This window comes from Macaca mulatta, chromosome 16 (genome assembly GCF_049350105.2).
Source record: "Macaca mulatta isolate MMU2019108-1 chromosome 16, T2T-MMU8v2.0, whole genome shotgun sequence".
In the NCBI taxonomy this organism is placed as follows: Eukaryota; Metazoa; Chordata; class Mammalia; order Primates; family Cercopithecidae; genus Macaca; species Macaca mulatta.
In genome coordinates this window covers 38,821,727-38,842,088 of record NC_133421.1, presented here as the reverse complement: position 1 = coordinate 38,842,088, position 20,362 = coordinate 38,821,727, and the positions used below count along the sequence as shown (strand labels likewise).

Here is a 20,362-nt window from a genome sequence, read left to right as displayed (position 1 = left end):
CATGTTGGTTTGCTGCACCCACCAACTCGTCATTTACATTAGGAAATACCCTTTTCTTGAACTAGGATGAAGAGGGGGTAAGAGTTGGCAGCAGAAGCCCTAAGAAAGTATGGGCACGTTACGAGCCGTAATTCCACCCTTTTGGTAAAGTAATAGTTTGGAAGGCGTGGTGGGTTAGGAGCTATGCTATATAGTCTAGCAGTCTCTGCCTGTCACAGGCTGAGCCTACAGGTATTATTGGTGACATTTCATTCTGGGTAGATTCGTGGAGTAGGGCCCTTACTTAAAGCTGCTAGGCCAGGTAAACTTTGAGCAGCAGATTGCCCTGCCTGAAGACTCCTCTCCTTCTGGCACAAATAGAAAGGCACCCCGAAGAATTCCTCTCCCTTCCCCTAAGCAAGAAGCTTAGCATTTCCTCATGTAACTGCATCTGAAGGAGAGAGCGTTGGTATCTGGGTGACCTACGAACTTTCTCGGGATTGCTGCGGAGACTGGTATAACCAAAGGCTTGGCGGCAGTGACTGGGGAGCCTATGGGCTATTTTCTGGCTGAGTCGGGCTCCGTTAACTGCAATTAGTATTTCTTCCATCAGAGGGCACTGTTGGAAAGCAGAAGGTGGTGGGAAGGGTTGGTGGTCAAGGCTGCTCAGGAATCAGCTAGGATAGTTCCCTGTGAATCCAGAAACCCTTCTGCGTTGGTCTAGAGCCTCCACAGTAGGAGAGCGGGAAGAGGAGGAAAGGGATAGATTTAGTGAGCAATTTCTACAGAGCCATTTTCCCAACTATGAATTATTTTTCATAAATAACAAAGAAAAAAACAAACTTTAAATGAATTCCTCATCACAGCCTGAGACCTCTGAGAATACGGGTCAGCGGAGGACCTTGGGCCTCTGTTTGTATATTTACTTTCATATGCGGCCTGTTCCCTGTGGTCAAACAACTAATCGTTTTCTCCAACCCGAGAGCCTTGCTGCTGTCCATTTTTGGTGATTCTCCTCCCTGAAAAAGTCTATTATTTTCTTTGGTTATTTATTGAAGCTAAAGATAGCCTTTTTGCTTAACATTTCTATTCTCATTGCAGCCCCATTTGCATTTTTAAAAATAAATAATGCACATGTAGTTAATAAGTGGGAGATAGATGTGCTTTTGAATTCTCATATGTGTGGCATAGACAGTGACTTTGGGGAATGATGCAATAGATTATAGATAGTGTCCCTCCTCTTAGAAGACTTATAACTATTTTCTCCTAAAAACTGAATTTATGACCCACTTGCTTTATCTTAATAAAAATCTCTTAATCACAACTGTGTTTTATTGCTGTTGCTATAGATTTAGGCTGTAATTAAGTGAAAATTTACCTCTGATATATTCATCAATGAGCTGTACATTAACTTCCACATGCTTGGCAGTTGGATCAAAGACACAAATATTGTTGACTAAATATTTGTTAATATACTGTGAACAAACAACAAGAGAAAATTTATGGGATCACCAGCAAGCAGAAATACAGTGCCCAGTTCAACAGCTTACATAATTCCATTTATATAGATTTTAAAATAGGCAAAACCAATCAATGGTGTTAGAAGGGAAGATGATGGTTACCCATGGCCAGGCATGGTGGCTCACGTCTGTAATCACAGCACTTTGGGAGACTGAGGTGGGAGGATAACCTGAGGTCAGGAGTTTGAGACCAGCCTGGCTAACATGGTGAAACCCAGTTTCAACTAAAAATATAGAAAATTAGCTGGGCATGGTGGTTGGCACCTGTAATCCCGCTACTTGGGAGGCTGAGGCAGGAAAATTGCTTGAACCAAGGAGGCAGAGGTTGCAGTGAACCAAGATCGTGCCATTGCACTACAGCTTAGACAACAAGAGTGAAACTCCGTTTCAAAAAAAAAAAAAAAAGGTAATGGTTACCCTTGGGGTGGGTAGGGTGAAGGGATGATGAGGAAGGGTACAAAGGAGAGCTTTTGGGATTCTATAAATGTTCTATTTTTGATCTAGGTCTGGTTACATGAACATGTTCCACTCAGTAAAAATTCTCGCATTTGTACCCTTACGATTTATGCAATTATGATTTGTACATTTAAATTTGTTTAGGTGATTCTTCAATTTAAAAGGTGCTTTAAAAAAAAAAACTTACAAATTTACACTTATCCCAACTTCCAAAGTCACTGGAAAATTCCAACTCTGGATGAAAGAACAAGATAACCGCCTTCAGGGTGTCACGCACTAGTTCCATGTTGGCTTTCAGCTCTATGGATTTGCTGTCTTGAGGATAATTTGGCTCTGTTAGAAGAGTATGGTCATAGAGCAACAGTGACACAAATTCCATGGAATTGAGTAGTTGTATGCTTTCCTGTAGCTCGAGCAGCATGATTCGGAAGAAGAGAATTCCTGCCCGCTGGACTTCCCCGACCTTTTCAATCTCTGGAATAACAAAATGATAGCTCACCTTGCTGTTCAGTCTAATGTACATTGCTGTATATTACTTTTTCATAGGATTCTGAACATATGATAGTAAATTTTTTGTCAAGAAAAAGCAGACCATATCCTTCGGTTTTAAACAACCTTAGTTTCTTTAGCCATGAAATCAAAAGAAAGAAAGGAAATTACTCCTGGTGAAGCTCATAGAAGAGGCTTTGAGAAAAGGCAAAAACTTGGGTTTTAGAGTTAGACCCTGGTTGGAACACACGCTGTCCACCTTATTAGTCTATTGTCTCTCTGAATATCCTTTTCCTCTTCTGTGAGAATGGGCTTAATCCCTACTTCCTTGGTTAGCTGTGAGAGTTAGAGAAGATGATATATGTAAAAGTGCTTAGTTACAGGTGTTACACATAGTGAACACTCAGGAGACATGAATTTTCTCCTTTCTTCTTATCCCACTCTATGACATAGTTACAAATCTTTTGGCTTAATCCCACATAGTGTTACTCTTCTAATTCTATTCACTTCATTCTAGGAAGCCAAAGGTTTCCATGCCTTCTTCCTCCCTCCCTCTCTCCAAGCTGGCATTGCACTGAGAGTAGCCTAGTGGATATGGAATTACAAAAACTAAAGTCTTGTCTTGCCTCTCCCACCAGCTTGCTATTGGACCTTAGATAATCCACTTTACTTTTGCAGGCTTTGGCATCTTTATCTGTAAAACGAGATGTTCTGATTACTTAATGCTGTATAACATAGTGGGAAGAGCACCCAAACATAGGTTCAAATCCAGCCCTCACCATTTCTTAACTGTGTGATTGGGGGCAATTTGCTTACTTTCCTCACCTGTACATGGGGTATCACTATTCACCTCATAGGGTTATGGCAAGGATTAAATGAAATAATACCTGAAACACATAATGGGGGCATTTAATAAATGTTAGTTCTAGCTTGCCTTTATGAGCCCTTCCAGTTCTAAAACTATATGAATCTAACCAAGAGAATGTGATTCCTGGCTCTTTGCTTTAATTTGTAGACATTACTCATCAGCGCAAGACTGCATAAGGGAATTCCTTTTACCTGGAAAGGTCTGTATATTGTAACAATTCATTTTAGAAAGTGCATATTTCATTGCACTGCCTGTGATTTCCCCAAAACCTATTAAACTTGTGAATTTAGGCTGATGCCACACGAACAATACCTAAGACATATTTTTTCTCTATCTCTCCAGATAACTCGCCAAGGATTTCATAGCAGGCCACTTGGACCACTTTCATCATTTTCTGTAGATCTTTATATTCTTGATACAACAACATCCTATTTCGGCCGATGTTAAAATCGAGGACCCCCAGAGCCTCTCCTGTTCTCTCACGAAGTGGAACTACTATGTGGGTTTCTCCACAGGCAGAGGCCAGAACGACTTCTGAACTGTCAGTACATTTAAAGAGGAAATCTCTGAAATCAAAACCAAATAAGCACAAAGATATTAAACTTCTGCCTGTTCACATCATTCTACCCAAACATATTGAATTACTCTCTTGTGCCTACCTCACTTCCACCATGCCAGGCCTTCTTGCTGTTTCATCTGCCTGGAACATTCTAGCCCTTGATTTTACGTGGCTGTCTGTCTGCTCACTCTTGTCTCTGCTCAAACATCCCCTCGGCAGAGAAGGCTTCCCTGACCACCCAATCTCAGGTAGCAAGCAGCGCCCAAGCCACTCTCCATCATGATACTCTGCTTCGTTGTCTTTACTTATCTGAAGGTGTTCATGTTTTGTTTACTTATTGTCCATTATGCTTTTGTTTACTTATTGTCCATTATGCTTTGGTGGAGTGCCAGCAGAAATGATGAGCGTGTTAGGTCGGGTTCCCTAGAAGCAGAGCCTGAGACAGGGATCCTTATGCAAGTGATTTATTGAGCGAGTGTTTGCTGGAGAAACCTGTGAGGGACTGAGGGAAGCAGGATAGGCAAGGGGAAGAAGCTAAGTAAGAATGTAATTTCACATGAAGTCTAGCCTCGGCCTGATCCCAAGGGGAGCTCTGACAGGTCAATTGTACCAAAGAATCTGTTCCACCTTGAGACAAAGGGAGGGGTCTTTTGTATCCTAGCACTAGTCAGTCATTGGCTCTAAGCTGCCCTGGGTGTGTGTGAGCAGTTTGGGCTGGGGGAGTGTTTACACATCTCTTAGGTACCTCCTGGTGAAGAGCTCCAATCGCTCCAGGGCACTCCTCCAGAGAAAGTTACGGTGTGAGCCGTTACTTGTAGCCGTGCCTACAGAAGCTGGTAAAAAGGCATTTTGGGAATCTGGGTAGAGCATCTATAGCATCTGCCTCAGTGAGAGACTTGAGATTTTTCATGGAAATATAGCGGCTGCTTCTTTCTCTTGGTGAGGCACAGACACACCTCTTTTTCTTTCTTTTCCTTTTCCCCATCTACATTAATTCTGATATGCCATTTCTTTAGGGTATTTGTAAAAAATTGGTACTTTGCATCCTCAAAAAGCACATTTATAGTTTCTATATCAATCCTACAGTAACAGGTAAGATGATGTCCTTCTGCTCTTCCCACCCCTTTTGCTGCTGCTGAGCCACCACTTTCTGTTGTGTCTTGATGACTGCCATAGTAGTAATGCATCATACTAAGCTTTCCAGGTATAACAATAGAGCCCATTGGTCAACTGACTTCCTCCAAAGACATCTGTTCTAAGTTACACACAAGAATCCAGGGTTATGCATGTTCCCACTCATAGGTGGGGATTGAACAATGAGAACACATGGACACAGGGTGGGGAACATCACACACTGGGGCCTGTAGTGGGGGTTGGGGGGGAGGGGCCTCAGGAGATATACCTAATGTAAATGATGAGTTAATGGGTGCAGCACACCAACATGGCATGTGTATACATATGTAACAAATCTGCACGTTGTGCACAAGTACCCTAGAACTTAAAGTATAATTTTAAAAATACATAATAAAAAATTAAAAAAAAAAAAAAAAAAAAAAGAATCCAGGGCTATGAGTCTGGGTATTACAAGGGCTTCTGTAAAGCTCTTGACCAGCACAAGGAATAGCTATGTGGAAAAGAGCTTGAGAGTGAATGAACATTCTGGCATGAGGCCAAGCTAAAACTTAATTGCCATATGTAATTAAATGTTGAATTAGCCTACTAGTCTGGGATGACTGGGTTACTGCCTACTCAACGACACCGACCCCCTAAGAAGCAGTCATTCCCTTTTGCAATAGGTGTGTTCTCAGTTAAGATCTGTTTACATTTGTACACATTTTAGCAGTGTTCCTTGCATTTGACAAGTGAGAGTCATTCTAAGTAATTGAGAACCAAGTACTTATTAAACACAACATGCTCTGCCTTCTCTCCAACTCTGCCCCTGCACGTCTTCTTTAAATAAAAAAGACACATTCACAGCCTTGCTAACATTCACAGATGAGCTCTGATGAGTGATGTGAATATATTATTCATAATTATGGTGGGTTTTTTGTTGAATTCCATATTTACAAGGAAATTCATTGAAAATAAAACACTTTCATGCTTTAAAACTTGCAATTTTAAAATAAAATGCCAATGAAATCTGTTTTAAAAAGGACTTAGGAAGGCTGGGCACCATAAAAAAAATTAAATGAGCTGGGCTTGGCAAATACATGTAGTCCCAGCTATTTGGGAAGCAGAGGCAGGAAGTTAGCTTGAGTCCAGGAGTTTGAGACTGGCATGAGCTATGATCATAGCACTGCACTCCCACCTGGGTGATACAGCGAGACCCCATCTCTCAAGAAAAAAGGACTTGGGAAAAAAAGAGCCAATATGTCCCATGCAGACAACATTCTGCTGAAATTTTTCTTTAAAAGCCAATCAGAATAAAATTCAGTGTGATCATTAGAGAAATGCACATCAAAACCCCAATGAGATATCATCTCATACCAGTCAGAATAGTGATTTTAAATCAAGAAACTAGAGATGCTGGTGAGACTGTGGAAAAATAGGAACGCTTTTACACTGCTGGTGGGAATGTAAGTTTAACCATTGTGGAAGACAGTGTGGTGATTCCTCAAAGGCCTAGAACCAGACATATCGTTTGACCCAGCAATCTCATTACTGGGTATATACCCAAAAGAATATAAATCATTATATTATAAAGATACATGCACACATATGTTCATTGCAGCACTAATCACAGTAGCAAAGACATGGAATCAACCCAAATGCTCATCAATGATAGAATGGATAAAGAAAATGTGGTATACACACACCATGGAATACTATGCAGCTATAAAGAGGAATGAGATCATATCCTTTTCAGGGACATGGATGGAGCTGGAAGTCATTATCTTCAGCAAACTAACACAGGAACAGAAAACCAAACACCACATGTTCTCATTTATAAGTGGGAGCTGAACAGTGAGAACACATGGACACAGGGAAGGGAACACACTGGGGCCTGTCAATGGGCAAGGGCAGGGAGAGCATTAGGAAAAAATAGCTAATGCATGCGGGGCTTAATACCTAGGTGATGGGTTGATAGGTGTAGCAAACCACCATGGCACAAGTTTACCTATGTAGCAAACCTGCACATCCTGCACATGTATCCTGGAACTTAAAATTAAATTAAATTAAATTGAAAAGAAAGAATACAAGTCAGTGTGTATGGGCCAGAGCCAGAAGCTGTGTCTTTCAGGTCTACTACTGTAGCAGAAGGATGTGTTCTGGCAGCCAAACAAAACAGACATGTCTCGTACCTGAAGATGCATGACTTCCTGTGGATGGTAGGAGGATTTTTGTGGATTTCTGTTAGACCCAGCTGCCCTGTAACCATCATGTTGCGTAAAACATAGTCTGAATCCTTGAAAAGAGGAAGACATTTCATTAGAGAGGAGTAAGTAGACCTCATATTCCCATTAAAGCTTTTGGGGACAGATAAATAGAAAAAAAAAAAGGAAAGCTTAGATGACCTCTGGCTTTAAGGACAGTGTCATTTTACTTAGTACTATTAAAGAACAGGATAATTGTTGTTTTTTTTTTTTTTTCGAGATGAGTTTCACTCTTGTTGCCCAGGCTGGAGTACAACAGCACGATCTTGGCTCACCGCAATCTCCGCCTCCTGGGTTCAAGCAATTCTCCTGCCTCAGCCGCCCAAGTAGCTGGGATTACAGGCATGTGCCATCATACCCAGCTAATTTTGTATTTTTGGTAGAGACAGGTTTTCACCATGTTGGCCAGGCTGGTCTTGAACTCCTGACCTCATGTGATCTGCCCTCCTTGGCCTCCCAAAATGCTGGGATTACAAGCGTGAGCCACCCCGCCCGACCCCGGCTAATTTTTTGTTTGTTTGTTTGTATCTTTAGTAGAGACAGAGTTTAACCATGTTGGCCAGGCTGGTCTCGAACTCCTGACTTCAGGTGATCCACCCGCCTCGACCTCCCAAAGTGCTGGAATTATAGGCGTGAGCCACCGCGCCCGGCCGATTTACTTTCTTCACTTCGCTATTGGGACGACACTCTCTCCTGGTTCTCCTTCTACCTCACTAAACAATCCTCATTCTCTTTGCTTCTTTATTTCCCTTACTTCTAAGAAGTTTTCAAACTGTAGGTCAACACACAACTTACATGTGGGTTGTGAAAATATTTTAATGACTTTTGATCAATATTTTTTTCATAGAAACTATTTATGAAAGTATATTAACATATTCTGTAAATACAGTAACTGTAGGAAACACAAATTCAATTAAGAGATGTAAAGAGGGGTTTTTATGAATCATTCCTTTGAAAAAATAATTCTTGGAGCATGCCTGTAGTCTTAGCTACTCCAGAGGCTGAGGCAGGAGGATCGCTTGAGTCTAGGAGTTCAAAGCCACAGTGAGCTCCGATCATGTCACTGCACTTCAGCCTGGGCAACAGAATGAGACCTGGTCTCTAAAAAAATAAAAATAAAGATAACTAATTATTGGAATAAAGAAGAAATATGACAAGAGGATCCATAGAGGCTGCATGCTAAATGGTGCTTGGAAGAGGAACCGCTGCTTTGTAATGTGAAATTTCCTCTTGCCTCTATACTCCATGACCCCAAGGGTTCTTCCAAACTCTTTAGAAGGGAAATGTTGTCAACATTATCCTTGGAAAATTGTTAAGATTATCCCATATTGACGACTGGGCTTCTAGCTTCTTTCCAAATTTATTTCTTTCATGGTTTGTTACTTAATGTTACATACTAGACTGAAAAAATATATATATATTGAAATCTCACCCTGTGTATCTAGGTTTAAATGTTTAGCCAAAACTTTCCTGTTTTTCCCTCCAAAATTGTATAAATTGACCACTCCTGCTGTTAGATCAGAAGCATAATACAGAAAATAAGCGGCTTAAAATAATATGCCTGAAACTAAGTTTATTCTTTATTTGATTTTAGTCGGACCAAAAACTGTAAATTCAGCGAGCCCCTCAGCAATTATTCAGTAGTGAGAAAAGCACTCCTAGTAAAATTTCCTAGGAAGCCTTTTGGGAAAAGGCTGCAATTATATTTCCCCTCCTTTTCTTTCTTCTGGTTCTGGCTTGTTATTTTTTTCCCCTTTCGTCTCCAATATCTATCCATGCTCTCCTTTCCCATTGCAAATTGTTTATCTCCTTTGCTTTAATATTTATCCTCTTTTCCTTTTTTCTTGTTTGACATACACTTTTTTTTTTTTGTAAAAAACAAGGAATGAAATAAAAGAGAGAATATCAGAAAATATAACATGTAGGGAAAGTAGGTATTCTTTTGTGAAATTTCTGTTTCATGTGTGTGCCCGCGTGTTCATGTAAGGAGTCAGGATGGAAAATGTTTTTCATACTGTGGGTCACAGTCAGTACAATTTTTTGAGCCACAGTGATTCCAAACACTTGGAGCACCTCAGGGCTCAGTCCTGAGACTTTTTTTTTTCTTTTCTCACACATTCCTTTGGTCATCCCTTCCAGTCTCATGGCTTTGTGTTTTGTTTTGTGTATTGCGGTAAAACATACATAGCATATTTCTCATTTTAACCATCTGTTTAAGTGTACAATTCAGCGGCATTGAATACCTTGACAATGTTATGTAACCCAGTCTCATGGCTTTAAATGCCGTTTATTCATTAGCCTGGATTTCTACCCAAACACCGAGGGCTTATACCCGACTGCCTATTCAATATCTCCTCTAAGATGTCTAACAGCTATTTCAAATTGTAGTTAAAAAATTTTTTGGCCCAGGCGTGGTGACTCACGCCTGTAATCCCAACACTTTAGGAGGCTGAGATGGGACAACAGCTTGAGTCCAGGAGTTCGAGACCAGCCTGGACAACATAGGAAGACCCCTGTCTCTAAAAAAAAAAAAAAAAAAGAAAGTTTCGATTTACTAGGTAAAAATTATCTTTTACTTAACTTTGTATTTATCTCATTGAGAATAATTGAATATTTTCTTACATGTTTATAAACCGTTTGCATGGGTTTTTTTTTCCCGAAGTATACTTGCCCTTTGCTTGTTTTTCTTTTGGATTTTTTTTTTTTTTTTTTTTTGAGACAGAGTCTCACTCTGCCGCCCAGGCTGGAGTGCAGTGGCCAGATCTCAGCTCACTGCAAGCTCTGCCTCCCGGGTTTAGGCCTTTCTCCTGCCTCAGCCTCCCGAGTAGCTGGGACTACAGGCGCCCGCCACCTCGCCCGGCTAGTTTTTTGTATTTTTTAATAGAGACGGGGTTTCACTGGGTTAGCCAGGATGGTCTTGATCTCCTGACCTCGTGATCCGCCCCAAAGTGCTGGGATTACAGGCCCGGCCTTCTTTTGGATTTTTAAAAAAATCTCATTGATTTGTGTATAATCATGTTAACCCTTTGCCAGGTAAATGGTAATTTCCCCCAGTTTGTCACATGCAATTTAATTTTCTTTATAACTCTGGTGCAAGCAAGTTTTACATTTTTATCTAGTCAATGTATCAACCTTCCCTTAATTGTTCCAACCTTTGGTGTAAGTAGCAATCCTTCTCCAGACCAAGATTGTAAATGTTCTCTTAACCCTCATATTCTTAGCTATCCTGTGAAAATTAAAATCATTTGTCAAGTTTTTAAAAAATCATGTTGAGATTTTTCTTGGAATTTTGTTAAATTTATAAATAATTGTTGGAAGAAATTATATCTTTAAAAAATGATCTTCTTGTGGGAGAAAATCATGGCCTTCTACTTCGTAAGAACTATTTATATCACTTGACATAAATTATAGTTTGTTTCATATAGGGCCTAAGGGTGATGCGATGAAGTGAGGAAAATGTTCCAGAATGACAACATTTTTGAAATCCCTGAGGTAAAAGAAAATTTGCCTCCTATTAGGAAATGTGCGATGTAAAACATTAATTGTAGTGTTACATTTTTCTCCTCCTGAGAGTCTCTCCCCTCCTCTTCCCTCTCATTCAAGCAGAAAGTCTGTTTACTGCCTTAGAAAAGGAATGTGATGAGGTAGAAAGGAGAAATCACCGGCCAGTCTGACTTTCAAATTTTTCCAAAAGCCTACATTGCCACGACTTAAGATAGCAAACCAGGCACCCGTGTTAGCTACTTGTCTCTCTTGAGACCCCAGGGAAATAAAAGACTGCCGTACTGATTTCTTTGCTGGCTGTCAGCCGGGGGCTGCCCTTAGTGCCCTGGGTCTTTGTCCACAGCCCTGCGTATCTCGGGACCGGCAGTGGGGTGTTAACTCACCATCTTTCTGACTCTTCCTCCATCCTCCTGTCTCTCATGGATCACAACCAGAAAGGGTTCTCTGTTTTTAAGGGCTCATACGATCCAGGGCTCACCTGGATAATCCAAGATAATCTCCCCATCTCAAATTCCTTAATCTTAATCACATCTGCAAAATCCTTTTTGCCATGTAAAGTGACATACTCACAGTTTCCAGGAATTTGGACATGGACATCTTAGGGGAAGGCATTATTCTGCCTGCCACAGTTACCTATTTAATAAGTTAGGTACTCCAAAGAAATAGACAGAGGTGCTTTGGGGTGATAAAGTAAAATACCCTGAATTTCGGCCGGGCGCGGTGGCTCAAGCCTGTAATCCCAGCACTTTGGGAGGCCGAGGCGGGTGGATCACGAGGTCAGGAGATCGAGACTATCCTGGCTAACACGGTGAAACCCCGCCTCTACTAAAAATACAAAAAACTAGCCGGGCGTGGTGGCGGGCGCCTGTAGTCTCAGCTACTTGGGAGGCTGAGGCGGGAGAATGGCGTGAACCCGGGAGGCGGAGCTTGCAGTGGGCCGAGATCACGCCACTGCACTCCAGCCTGGGAGACACAGTGAGACTCCGTCTCAAAAAAAAAAAAAAAAAATACCCTGAATTTCAAACCTAAGAGAATTTGAATCTGTTTTTATTCATCTATGGTTACTGTTAACAGAGCAGTAATTTTTTTCCTCTATGACTCTATACCTTACAGGAACATGGGCTTGAGGTGAGGGGGAGTATCTCAGAATTTACTTTATAATTCATATCAGTCAGGGTATCACAAGGAAGCAGATTGCCTCAGCTGGGTAATTTAAGGGGAGTTCAATAAAGGAACTATTTACGAAGGCAGTGTTTAGAATCCCGACCTGGTAATAAGGAAGAGCTGTTACCAGTCTTAGCCTGAAGAGGTGGGGAAATGGGGTGTGGGCGGGGGAAGCAATGACCAGAACCAACAAAGGACAGCTGTGTGGACAGGACTGCCTGATGAAAGGTGAAGTGGCTTTTAGGAGAGAAACACAGCTAACCCACAGCAACCTGGCAGAGAGGGAGACAGAAGCACCAATGCCCCAGTTGCACTCTGCTTCTGCCCTCCAGTGTCCTGTTGGCAGCTGTCATTGGACAAACTCAAGCAGAAGCCAAAGGGCCAAAGAGCCCATGGATACTGGTTTATTTTTTGAGACACAGAGCAGGCTGGAAGAGAGAGAGAAATGTGAATCTGGAGGGGCTGCAGAAGGGGAAGAGGGAGGCTGAGGAAGCTATGATCGTTGAGTGCTTGAAAAGAGCTTAGCCAGGCTGTTCTGGTCTCTGTCCCACCACGATCTCACTCACAACCCGCTGCTGGGTGGCCCTTCTCTCCCCCGACTTTTGGCAGGATCTTCTTCACCACCATAAGACAGTCCAGGTCAGATGGGATGTGACCCTGGTGGTTTTGTCCGTGGACTCTTGATTCTGAACCTATAGCTGCTGAAGTCATGCTTCTAGCTGACTGCTTTGGGCTATTTTGGCCTTTTCCATGGTGCCCTATGTGTTGTTTCTCTTAAGGCCCTGACAGTATTCTTCTGAATCTTCCCTGGGACCCCATGTGCTTTGAAGGGCCACTATAGCTGGGGCCCTTCAAACAGGGTGCTCTGCCCCAGTCCTAAGTGCCCTTGGAGGCTTCCAACCACACCCTCAATAGCAGTGCCAATTACAAGGCATTCTCTGCCTCCATGGCCTGGCCAACCCACAAGAGAGTCCATGATTCTGCCCTCATTGATGAAGGCCTCATCAGATTGAGCCAGCCACTGAGGGAGGGAAGTAGGGACCTGGTGGGAAAAAGGAAAGAAGCAGCCCGGAGGGAAGTGCAGACATGCCTGCCATGGGCCAGCCAAGGGACTGGGAGACAACCAGGTGACGCTACCACCCGACCAAGCACCTCCCAGAGTCATTCAGCCTTTCTGAAAGGAAAAACCTTTCCACCCACTCTCATCATATGCAAAATCCTAACACAAAGTATAAAGAAGCAAAGCAAATAGCAAGAATTCATGACATTATGGATAGGAGGGCTTAAAAAAAATTGGTGTCATATAACTGAGTCCTTCCAAAACAGCAGCTCCTAGTCCCTTCCCACTCCACCCATATGATTCTGGTGAGTGGTGCCCATTACTGTAAAGTCCACACTCTGGCCAGGGGTACATATCTCAGTATAAGTCAAAAAGAGTTTTCTGGCCCGGCACGGTGGCTCACACCTGTAATCCTAGCACTTTGGGAGGCCGAAGTGGCTGGATCATCTGAGGTTGGGAGTTCAAGACTAGCTTGACCAACATGGATAAACCCCATCTCTACTAAAAATACAAAATTAACTGGGCATGGTGGCGCATGCCTGTAATTCCAGCTACTTGGGAGGCTGAGGCAGGAGAATCATTTGAACCCGGGAGGCGGAGGTTGAGGTAAGCTGAGATTGCGCTATTGCACTCCAGCCTGGGCAACAAGAGTGAGACTCCGTCTTCTTTCTTGGGTTTTCCAAACTGGAACTTTTTACTGGATGCTTTTAGTAAGCATCTGACTTGCTCTGTGGAAGAAGCCAATCTTTAGCTGGAAGAACAAAACCAATGTACAGAGGGAAACAAACATGAGAGGTGGACAGATGAACACAAGAGAGGACTGATGGTTTCAAATCCCTAGATCTGGCCATCCTGAAAGATAGCTTGACTCCCGCCCTTTCTTCATTTTGGTCACGTGAGTCAGTTAATTCTCCCTTTTGGCTAAGGCAATTTGAGGTGGATTCCCGTCACTCACAATCAAGGGTCTTGTATTGGGAAATCTGTCTTCAGTTAGACTAATAGCTAATTAATATGGTTTTCAAATATTAGCAAGAAATAACATCTAGACACTTGGCTACCTTGGAGAGATCTACCACTACTGAACCTTGCCTACCTGGGCTGGGCTAGGCTCTACAAAGTACATAGTGATGGAGGTGATGCTGGATGTGACGTCAAAGAGCCAGCCAATGCCAGTGATCACAATATGCAGAATGTGCTCCCGGCTGTGGACGTAGTGATAGGCAGTGCTAAAGACATTGGCAACACCCTGTAGAGACAGAAAATTCAAATAGCCTACTCTTTTTAAAATAGAAAAAATAATTAGTAATATAGTAATCGGATTACCTTTACCAGTAATTTAATTACTTCTTGATAATCTACTTCCTGCAAATTATTCAGCAGTCCTCAAAGGGCAATGTTCCAGGTTCTACTATAAAAAAAGGATCATCAAGAAATCAAAGGCATAGGCCAGGTACCGTGGCTCATGCCTTTAATCTCAGCACTTTGGGAGGCCAAGTCAGGGTGCATCACTTGAGGTCAGGAGTTTGAGACCAGCCAGGCCAACATGGTGAAACCCTGTCTCTACTAAAAATGCAAATATTAGCTTGGCATGGTGGTGGGCACCCGTAATCCCAGCTACTTGGGAGGCTGAGGCAGGAGAATTGCTTGAACTCAGGAGCGGAGATCGCACGACTGCACTCCAACCTGGGAAACAGAGCAAGTTTCACAAAAAAAGAGTCAGAGGTGTAAAGAGAGAGACCCACATAAGTTTTTATGCTTTTGATAGTCATCCAGTGAAATTTGTGATATGTGCTAGTAGAGAATAGCATCAAAGGAACAAGATAAACTTTGAAATGAGAAAAAAAATGTTAAAAAGCCAAGAACGAACGCCAATCTTAGGCAGGTGGGTAGGAGCTGCCTTGATCGGATGCCAATGTTAATGCCTGCATCTGTGCAGACATGGCCACTATCATCAGATCAACAGTATAAGACATGTTTGGTTCCAAGACCCACAGCGTGCTAGATTACATAGTCCTCTTATAGGCATTAGAAGACCCTGTTCCACAGAGAAGGGATGGGAAATCCTTAGAACCCATATGTGGGCTTGTTGTCAAGAAACTCTAGGAATCACAAACTCTTCAAAATTATATGCCTTTTATCTTAGGACTCAAGGCATCTAAGGGTAACCCAGAAGCCTTTACCTCTCTCACAAGACTATATATACTTCACCTACTGATAACTTCATACTCCTCCATTTCAATATCGTCACATAATTCCATGTCAGATGAGAATGAATTTTATTATTAAAAATATGTCCAGAGAAAGAGGTTCTACCACTTTCCTCAACTATCCACCCAATAAATGGGAAGAGAAAGTGAAAAATAATGGTAAATAAACATAAGGAGCCAAAGGCTTACAGGGCAACAAATGATAAGGGCATAGCAAGTTCAAGTTCCTAACTCGCTGCTATAGTCCACAGTTCATTGTCTCCATAAAGGCTTTCAATCTTCCTTTACTGCAAGTTCTATCCACAAATTAAATAAAAATGCTTGTAGAAATGGTCTAGCTATTTCATGACCTTAAAAGTGCCTATCATTTTGTGATCCAATTTAAAAACATGAATACTCAAGAAACATTTAGGCCTTTTTCTTTATTTTTCATCCTCAAAAATTATAACACTGAAATCAAGACCTATGGGGATGCATATCAGAGTTAGTACCATTTGTAGAAAGTACAAAAGATTTCTAGATAGATACCACTATTAGTAAAACACAAATCTGTCCCTTCTAAAAGTTCATTCTCGCTTTGTGGGTCTTAGTGGTCTAATGGTTGGATTTCTGTTCTATAGCATAAAATTCTATTCCTGTGATAAATGCTATGGGACACATGAGGCTGAGGCATGGATATGCAACTGAGGCTGAAAGTCCTCCCATAAGTAATGGGGAACTTCTCAAAAGACTGAAACATACATTCAGGGAACAGGAGCAAGAATGATGATGTTATCTGTATACACAGCTTTACTCTCATCGGATTTCAGGTTTCACTCTTAAAGTATTAGAAGGAGAGGCCATCCTACCATTGCTCTTGAAGACGTCTATGACTTACCTGATAGAATCTGATCTCATGAGGTAGAAAGATGTTTATTTCGTGGGGATCTCTAAGGGTGTCAACAGCCAAGACCCCAAAGATCCTCATATATGCATCTTGAAGAGGCAGAGCCAGGAATGACCCATTACAATCATCCTTATTACGGGACTGGTCCCAGAAGAAGATGTTCCCGTGGTACTGAACTTGGGGAACATGGATCGGCTTCCCTTCATCCACTACTGTAAAGCTGAGGAAAAAGAGTACGAGGATGGAAGAAAGGCACAGGGAGAGACTTAGATTAAACCATGGAGGAAGCTAGAGCGATTCTCTATTCACAATCTGTGGCATTATATGACCGAGCAGTGGACTCGATAAGATGACCAGTTTGGAGGTCTGACTTGAGAAAGACTTAAAAAAAAAAAAACAAAAAAAAACTTAGATGTGGACATAGAAAACAAATATAAACAGAACTCCAGAGACATAACTTACGGAGCAGGCAGAAATAATTGAACTGATATTGTGAAGTAGAGTCCCTGTGTGGCGAATCGTTGCCAAAGAGCGGGCTCTAGAAATAGGTGAAATCATCCAGGACTGGAAGCCATCAGCTTCTACTCCAGAAGCACTGGTGACTTGAGCCACTTCTCTTTTGAGCAGCCAGCTGGGATCTTGAAGCCAGTTTACTTAGAAAGGGAATTATTTTTTTAGGAGGGTAAAACCAGCCTCTTAAAGACGTTCTTACCTGATTCCTTTCATGTCCCTGTAGAGCACTCTGTTCAGTACAAATAGAGCATCATCTAAGGTGCAAGCCACATTCCTCAATAGAACATTCCCTTTCTCAGGCAGTAGTAGGTTTTCTTCTAAGAGGGAAATGTGAGCACTGATCTTTTTATTTCCATGGGCTTCAGCATCCTACGGCAAAACATTTCCGACCATGTGTTTGCTAACAGCCAAAGAACTCCCCTAATCATGTCCCCCTCACTGGTTAATTCATGCATCTGACCCCAGCAGTTTCATTTTCCTGAATAAAGAATGCATATATTACTATTCATGGGCAGTGAGGAAAAAGTTGACACCATAGCTATACCCTAAATCTGAGTTTTAGTGAGGATAATGGGGTTTCCTCTATGCCAACTGGCCTGGTTTACTGGAAAAGAAAAACAAAACCAGAGAACTTTCAGGTCTACTCAAATTTAGAAGTTTAAAACTTGGATTCCTTTGACCTATAGTCAAATAGTCTGTGTTTCTATTAAAAGTGTTGATTTTAGAGAGCTGGGCCAAGAATATGCCTTCACTTCACTCATATTTCTTGACCATCAACTGTGAATGTGAATGTGAAAAAAAATGCTCTCAAGGAACTCTTAACACACTTTGTATATTTGATCTTTGTAATTTCAGGAAGGATTTTTTTTGGGCCCAAGATTGCAGACTTTCTGCAACTACTATTTCGGCAACTACAAATTCTCTGTACCTAAAATATTATTATGTTATTAACAATATTATGTGTCAATACATACATTAAACATATCCATAAATTGGGGACATGTGAGACACTTTCCCTGATATTTTTCTCCTCTTTCTATATATTTGGGTTTGCTTTCCATGCCCATTTCTTTTGCCTTTATTCCTTCTTTCCACATACAAGATCATGGAGTCATTAACAAATGTGTAGTGAGATTTCTCTCACAATACCACAGATCTCTGAAGCAAGCTAGAACAATGCCTCTTTTTCTTGAGTGGTTGTTTGGTCCCGGTGCCCCATTTCCAACTACACTGGAAAATTCAGCCATTCAGGAGATGATTCCATTGAGCAAGTGTCGCTACTTAGCTGAGATGACTGGCACAGGTTCCCTGGATCAGTGGAATCTATGATACATGTAGAAGGCAGCCATGCTGTTTCTGCCTGTGAACAGCAGCAACCTGGGAGTCTCTGAGGAGGTGGCAAGGCTGTAGGCAGTGGCCCCTCACGGCCATGCATTCTAAGTGACAGGATTCTGCAGTAGTCTCAGCTTGCTTCTAGGCAATGCTGTGAAATACTGTGTGGTGTCAGACTCGATAATGAGTTTATGATTTAAATAGTTCCTTTTAAAACTGACTCCCAAAATACCATGCAAGGGAAATGTAGCTTGAACTGCTTGTACAGCTTGTTACTGATATTTTACATAATCTGTCTATTGTCCATTCTAGGCTTATTTGACTCTGAGCAGAAATGAAATTAGAAATCCCAAGACATCTCTTCTACATCTGTCTTTTCTACCTTTCTACTCTGCTTCTATCTTGTCAACCAGCAGTCACTCCAGTTGCGCGTCTCCTAGGCTTCGGGCCATTTGTAATGGACTGGAATGAATAAAATATCTATAGCAGCACCCAGCGATTTTTCAAGAGAATTCAGGATGCTCCTCTTTTGCGGATATTGAACATCGCCTACTGTGAGGAGATGTTTCCTCTCACATACCACTTTAGCAAACGTACCTGCGTGAGGGCCTTAAAGGCCTCACTATACACCGGCTCTAGGGACACTCCACTTGTCTCTGCAGCACGTTGGATTTGGTGCAGCCACTTCCGCCTGGCACAATTCCTCAGACTCTCAATGTGGCTCCTTTCTAAAGCATTCATCAGAAATTCCACAACACTTTCCAGAACTCGGTCTTCATTGCCCCTGAGTTCAGATACAACCAATTCTATGTAATTCTGAAATTGTTTTGAAGACAATCTCACTTCGTGACCAGGGTGTGGCTTTGGAAATTGGATGTGTAGTTTAGCTAAAAGACACAAACACAAAACCAAGAACTAACCAAAAGTTCACTCATCGGTGGGGGTAATTTTCATTCTCCTCTTACGATGAACTGCCCTGGACGACTGCTCTAGTGGAAAACCAAGTATATCAAAGGCATCTCTGAGCCCAATGGAATATTTTACAATGAATTTCTATGCTGAACTCAATATGACTCATGTGTCAACTTCTTTGTTTTTGTTTTGTTTTGTTTTGATTTTGCCACCTAGCCTGGTGAAACCTCAAGGTTTGCTTTGATTCCTTCCCTACCTTTGCCTTCCATATCCAATAAGCCACTTAATTCTATCCTGTTACTCTTTGGCAGTGTGGCCACTCCTCTTCTTTCATACTTTCATAACCCCAAAGCCAGCTTTTATCACTTTGTAATTGACTTAACAATAGTAAATGCTCAATACATGTTAGTAAAATTAAATTAAAACACAACTTGCATTAGGCAATTCCCTGGTTCAAAGTCCTACCATATTTGGATCCAGTCTATTTCCAATCACATCTGCCCCTAATACCATATAGGAATTATTTGCTGCAGTATCTCCATTCTACTCATGGTTCCTGACCATGTCTTGCACACTTCTGTATTCACATCTCTTCTCTATTTTTGTAATTGTATAATCATGAACCTACTACCAAATCTGAACATTACCAGTAACATATATTCTTCTGTGATCTGCCCTATTCCATTCCCTGCCTCCTCACATCTCCCACTGATATCCTGAATTTGGCTTTATCTTTACCTTTCTTTTAATTTTCCCAGTGTTATTATAGTTACATAACAATATATGTGTTTGACACGCACACACACACACACGCGCACATGCACACACACACTTCTAAACAATATGTGGTTTAGTTTTGCATTTTTAAAATTTATTTATTTATTTGAGACGGAGTCTAGCTCTGTTACCCAGGCGGGAGTGTAGTGGCACAATCTTGGCTCACTGCAACCTCCACCTCCCAGATTCAAGCGATTCTCCTGCCTCAGCCTCCTAAGTAGCTGGGATTACAGGTGTGCACCACCATGCCTGGCTAATTTTTATATTTTCAGTAGAGGTGGGGTTTCACCATATTGGCCAGACTGGTCTCAAACTCCTGACCTCAGATGATCTGCCCCCTCAGCCTCCCAAAGTGCTGGGATTATAGGTGTAGCCACCGAGCTCAGCCAGTTTTTCATGTTTATAAACTTTAGAAAAAGGTTATCAAACCATGTGTAGTTTTCTGGGACATACTTTTTTATTCAACACTATGCTACGTATCTTCCTTGTTGTTTATCTTTCCAACATTTCTTTCCATGTTGTTACTGTAGCTATGATTCATTCATTTTCACCAGTGTGTGTTATTATATGAGTATATCATTACTGATTTAGTCTACTATCAGTGGGTGTTTAAGTTATTCTCAGTATTTTACTCATATGAACAGTGTTATGAGCATTTTGTAAATGTCTCCTGGTGCATATGTGCAAGATTCTTTGACAGTTGTTATAAATTAATAAGTCACAGGGTATGTACCCTTCCCCTTTAAAGTATAGTTCAAAGTT

General features: G+C 41.6%; 1 protein-coding gene across 1 annotated transcript in view; it reads right to left on the bottom strand.

Annotated features, from left to right (window-relative positions):
- Positions 1 to 20,362, bottom strand: part of EFCAB5 (EF-hand calcium binding domain 5) — a 171,261-nt gene that overhangs the window by 14,982 nt on the left and 135,917 nt on the right. Inside the window, exons 16-23 of the mRNA XM_077970687.1 lie at positions 18,509 to 18,798; positions 16,779 to 16,948; positions 16,058 to 16,286; positions 14,067 to 14,219; positions 7,174 to 7,277; positions 3,625 to 3,878; positions 2,143 to 2,429; positions 1,358 to 1,454 (exon numbers count right to left, since the gene is read on the bottom strand). Of these exons, the coding sequence (XP_077826813.1) occupies positions 1,358 to 1,454; positions 2,143 to 2,429; positions 3,625 to 3,878; positions 7,174 to 7,277; positions 14,067 to 14,219; positions 16,058 to 16,286; positions 16,779 to 16,948; positions 18,509 to 18,798 (1,584 nt within the window). The remainder of the gene's footprint in view (positions 1 to 1,357; positions 1,455 to 2,142; positions 2,430 to 3,624; positions 3,879 to 7,173; positions 7,278 to 14,066; positions 14,220 to 16,057; positions 16,287 to 16,778; positions 16,949 to 18,508; positions 18,799 to 20,362) is intronic.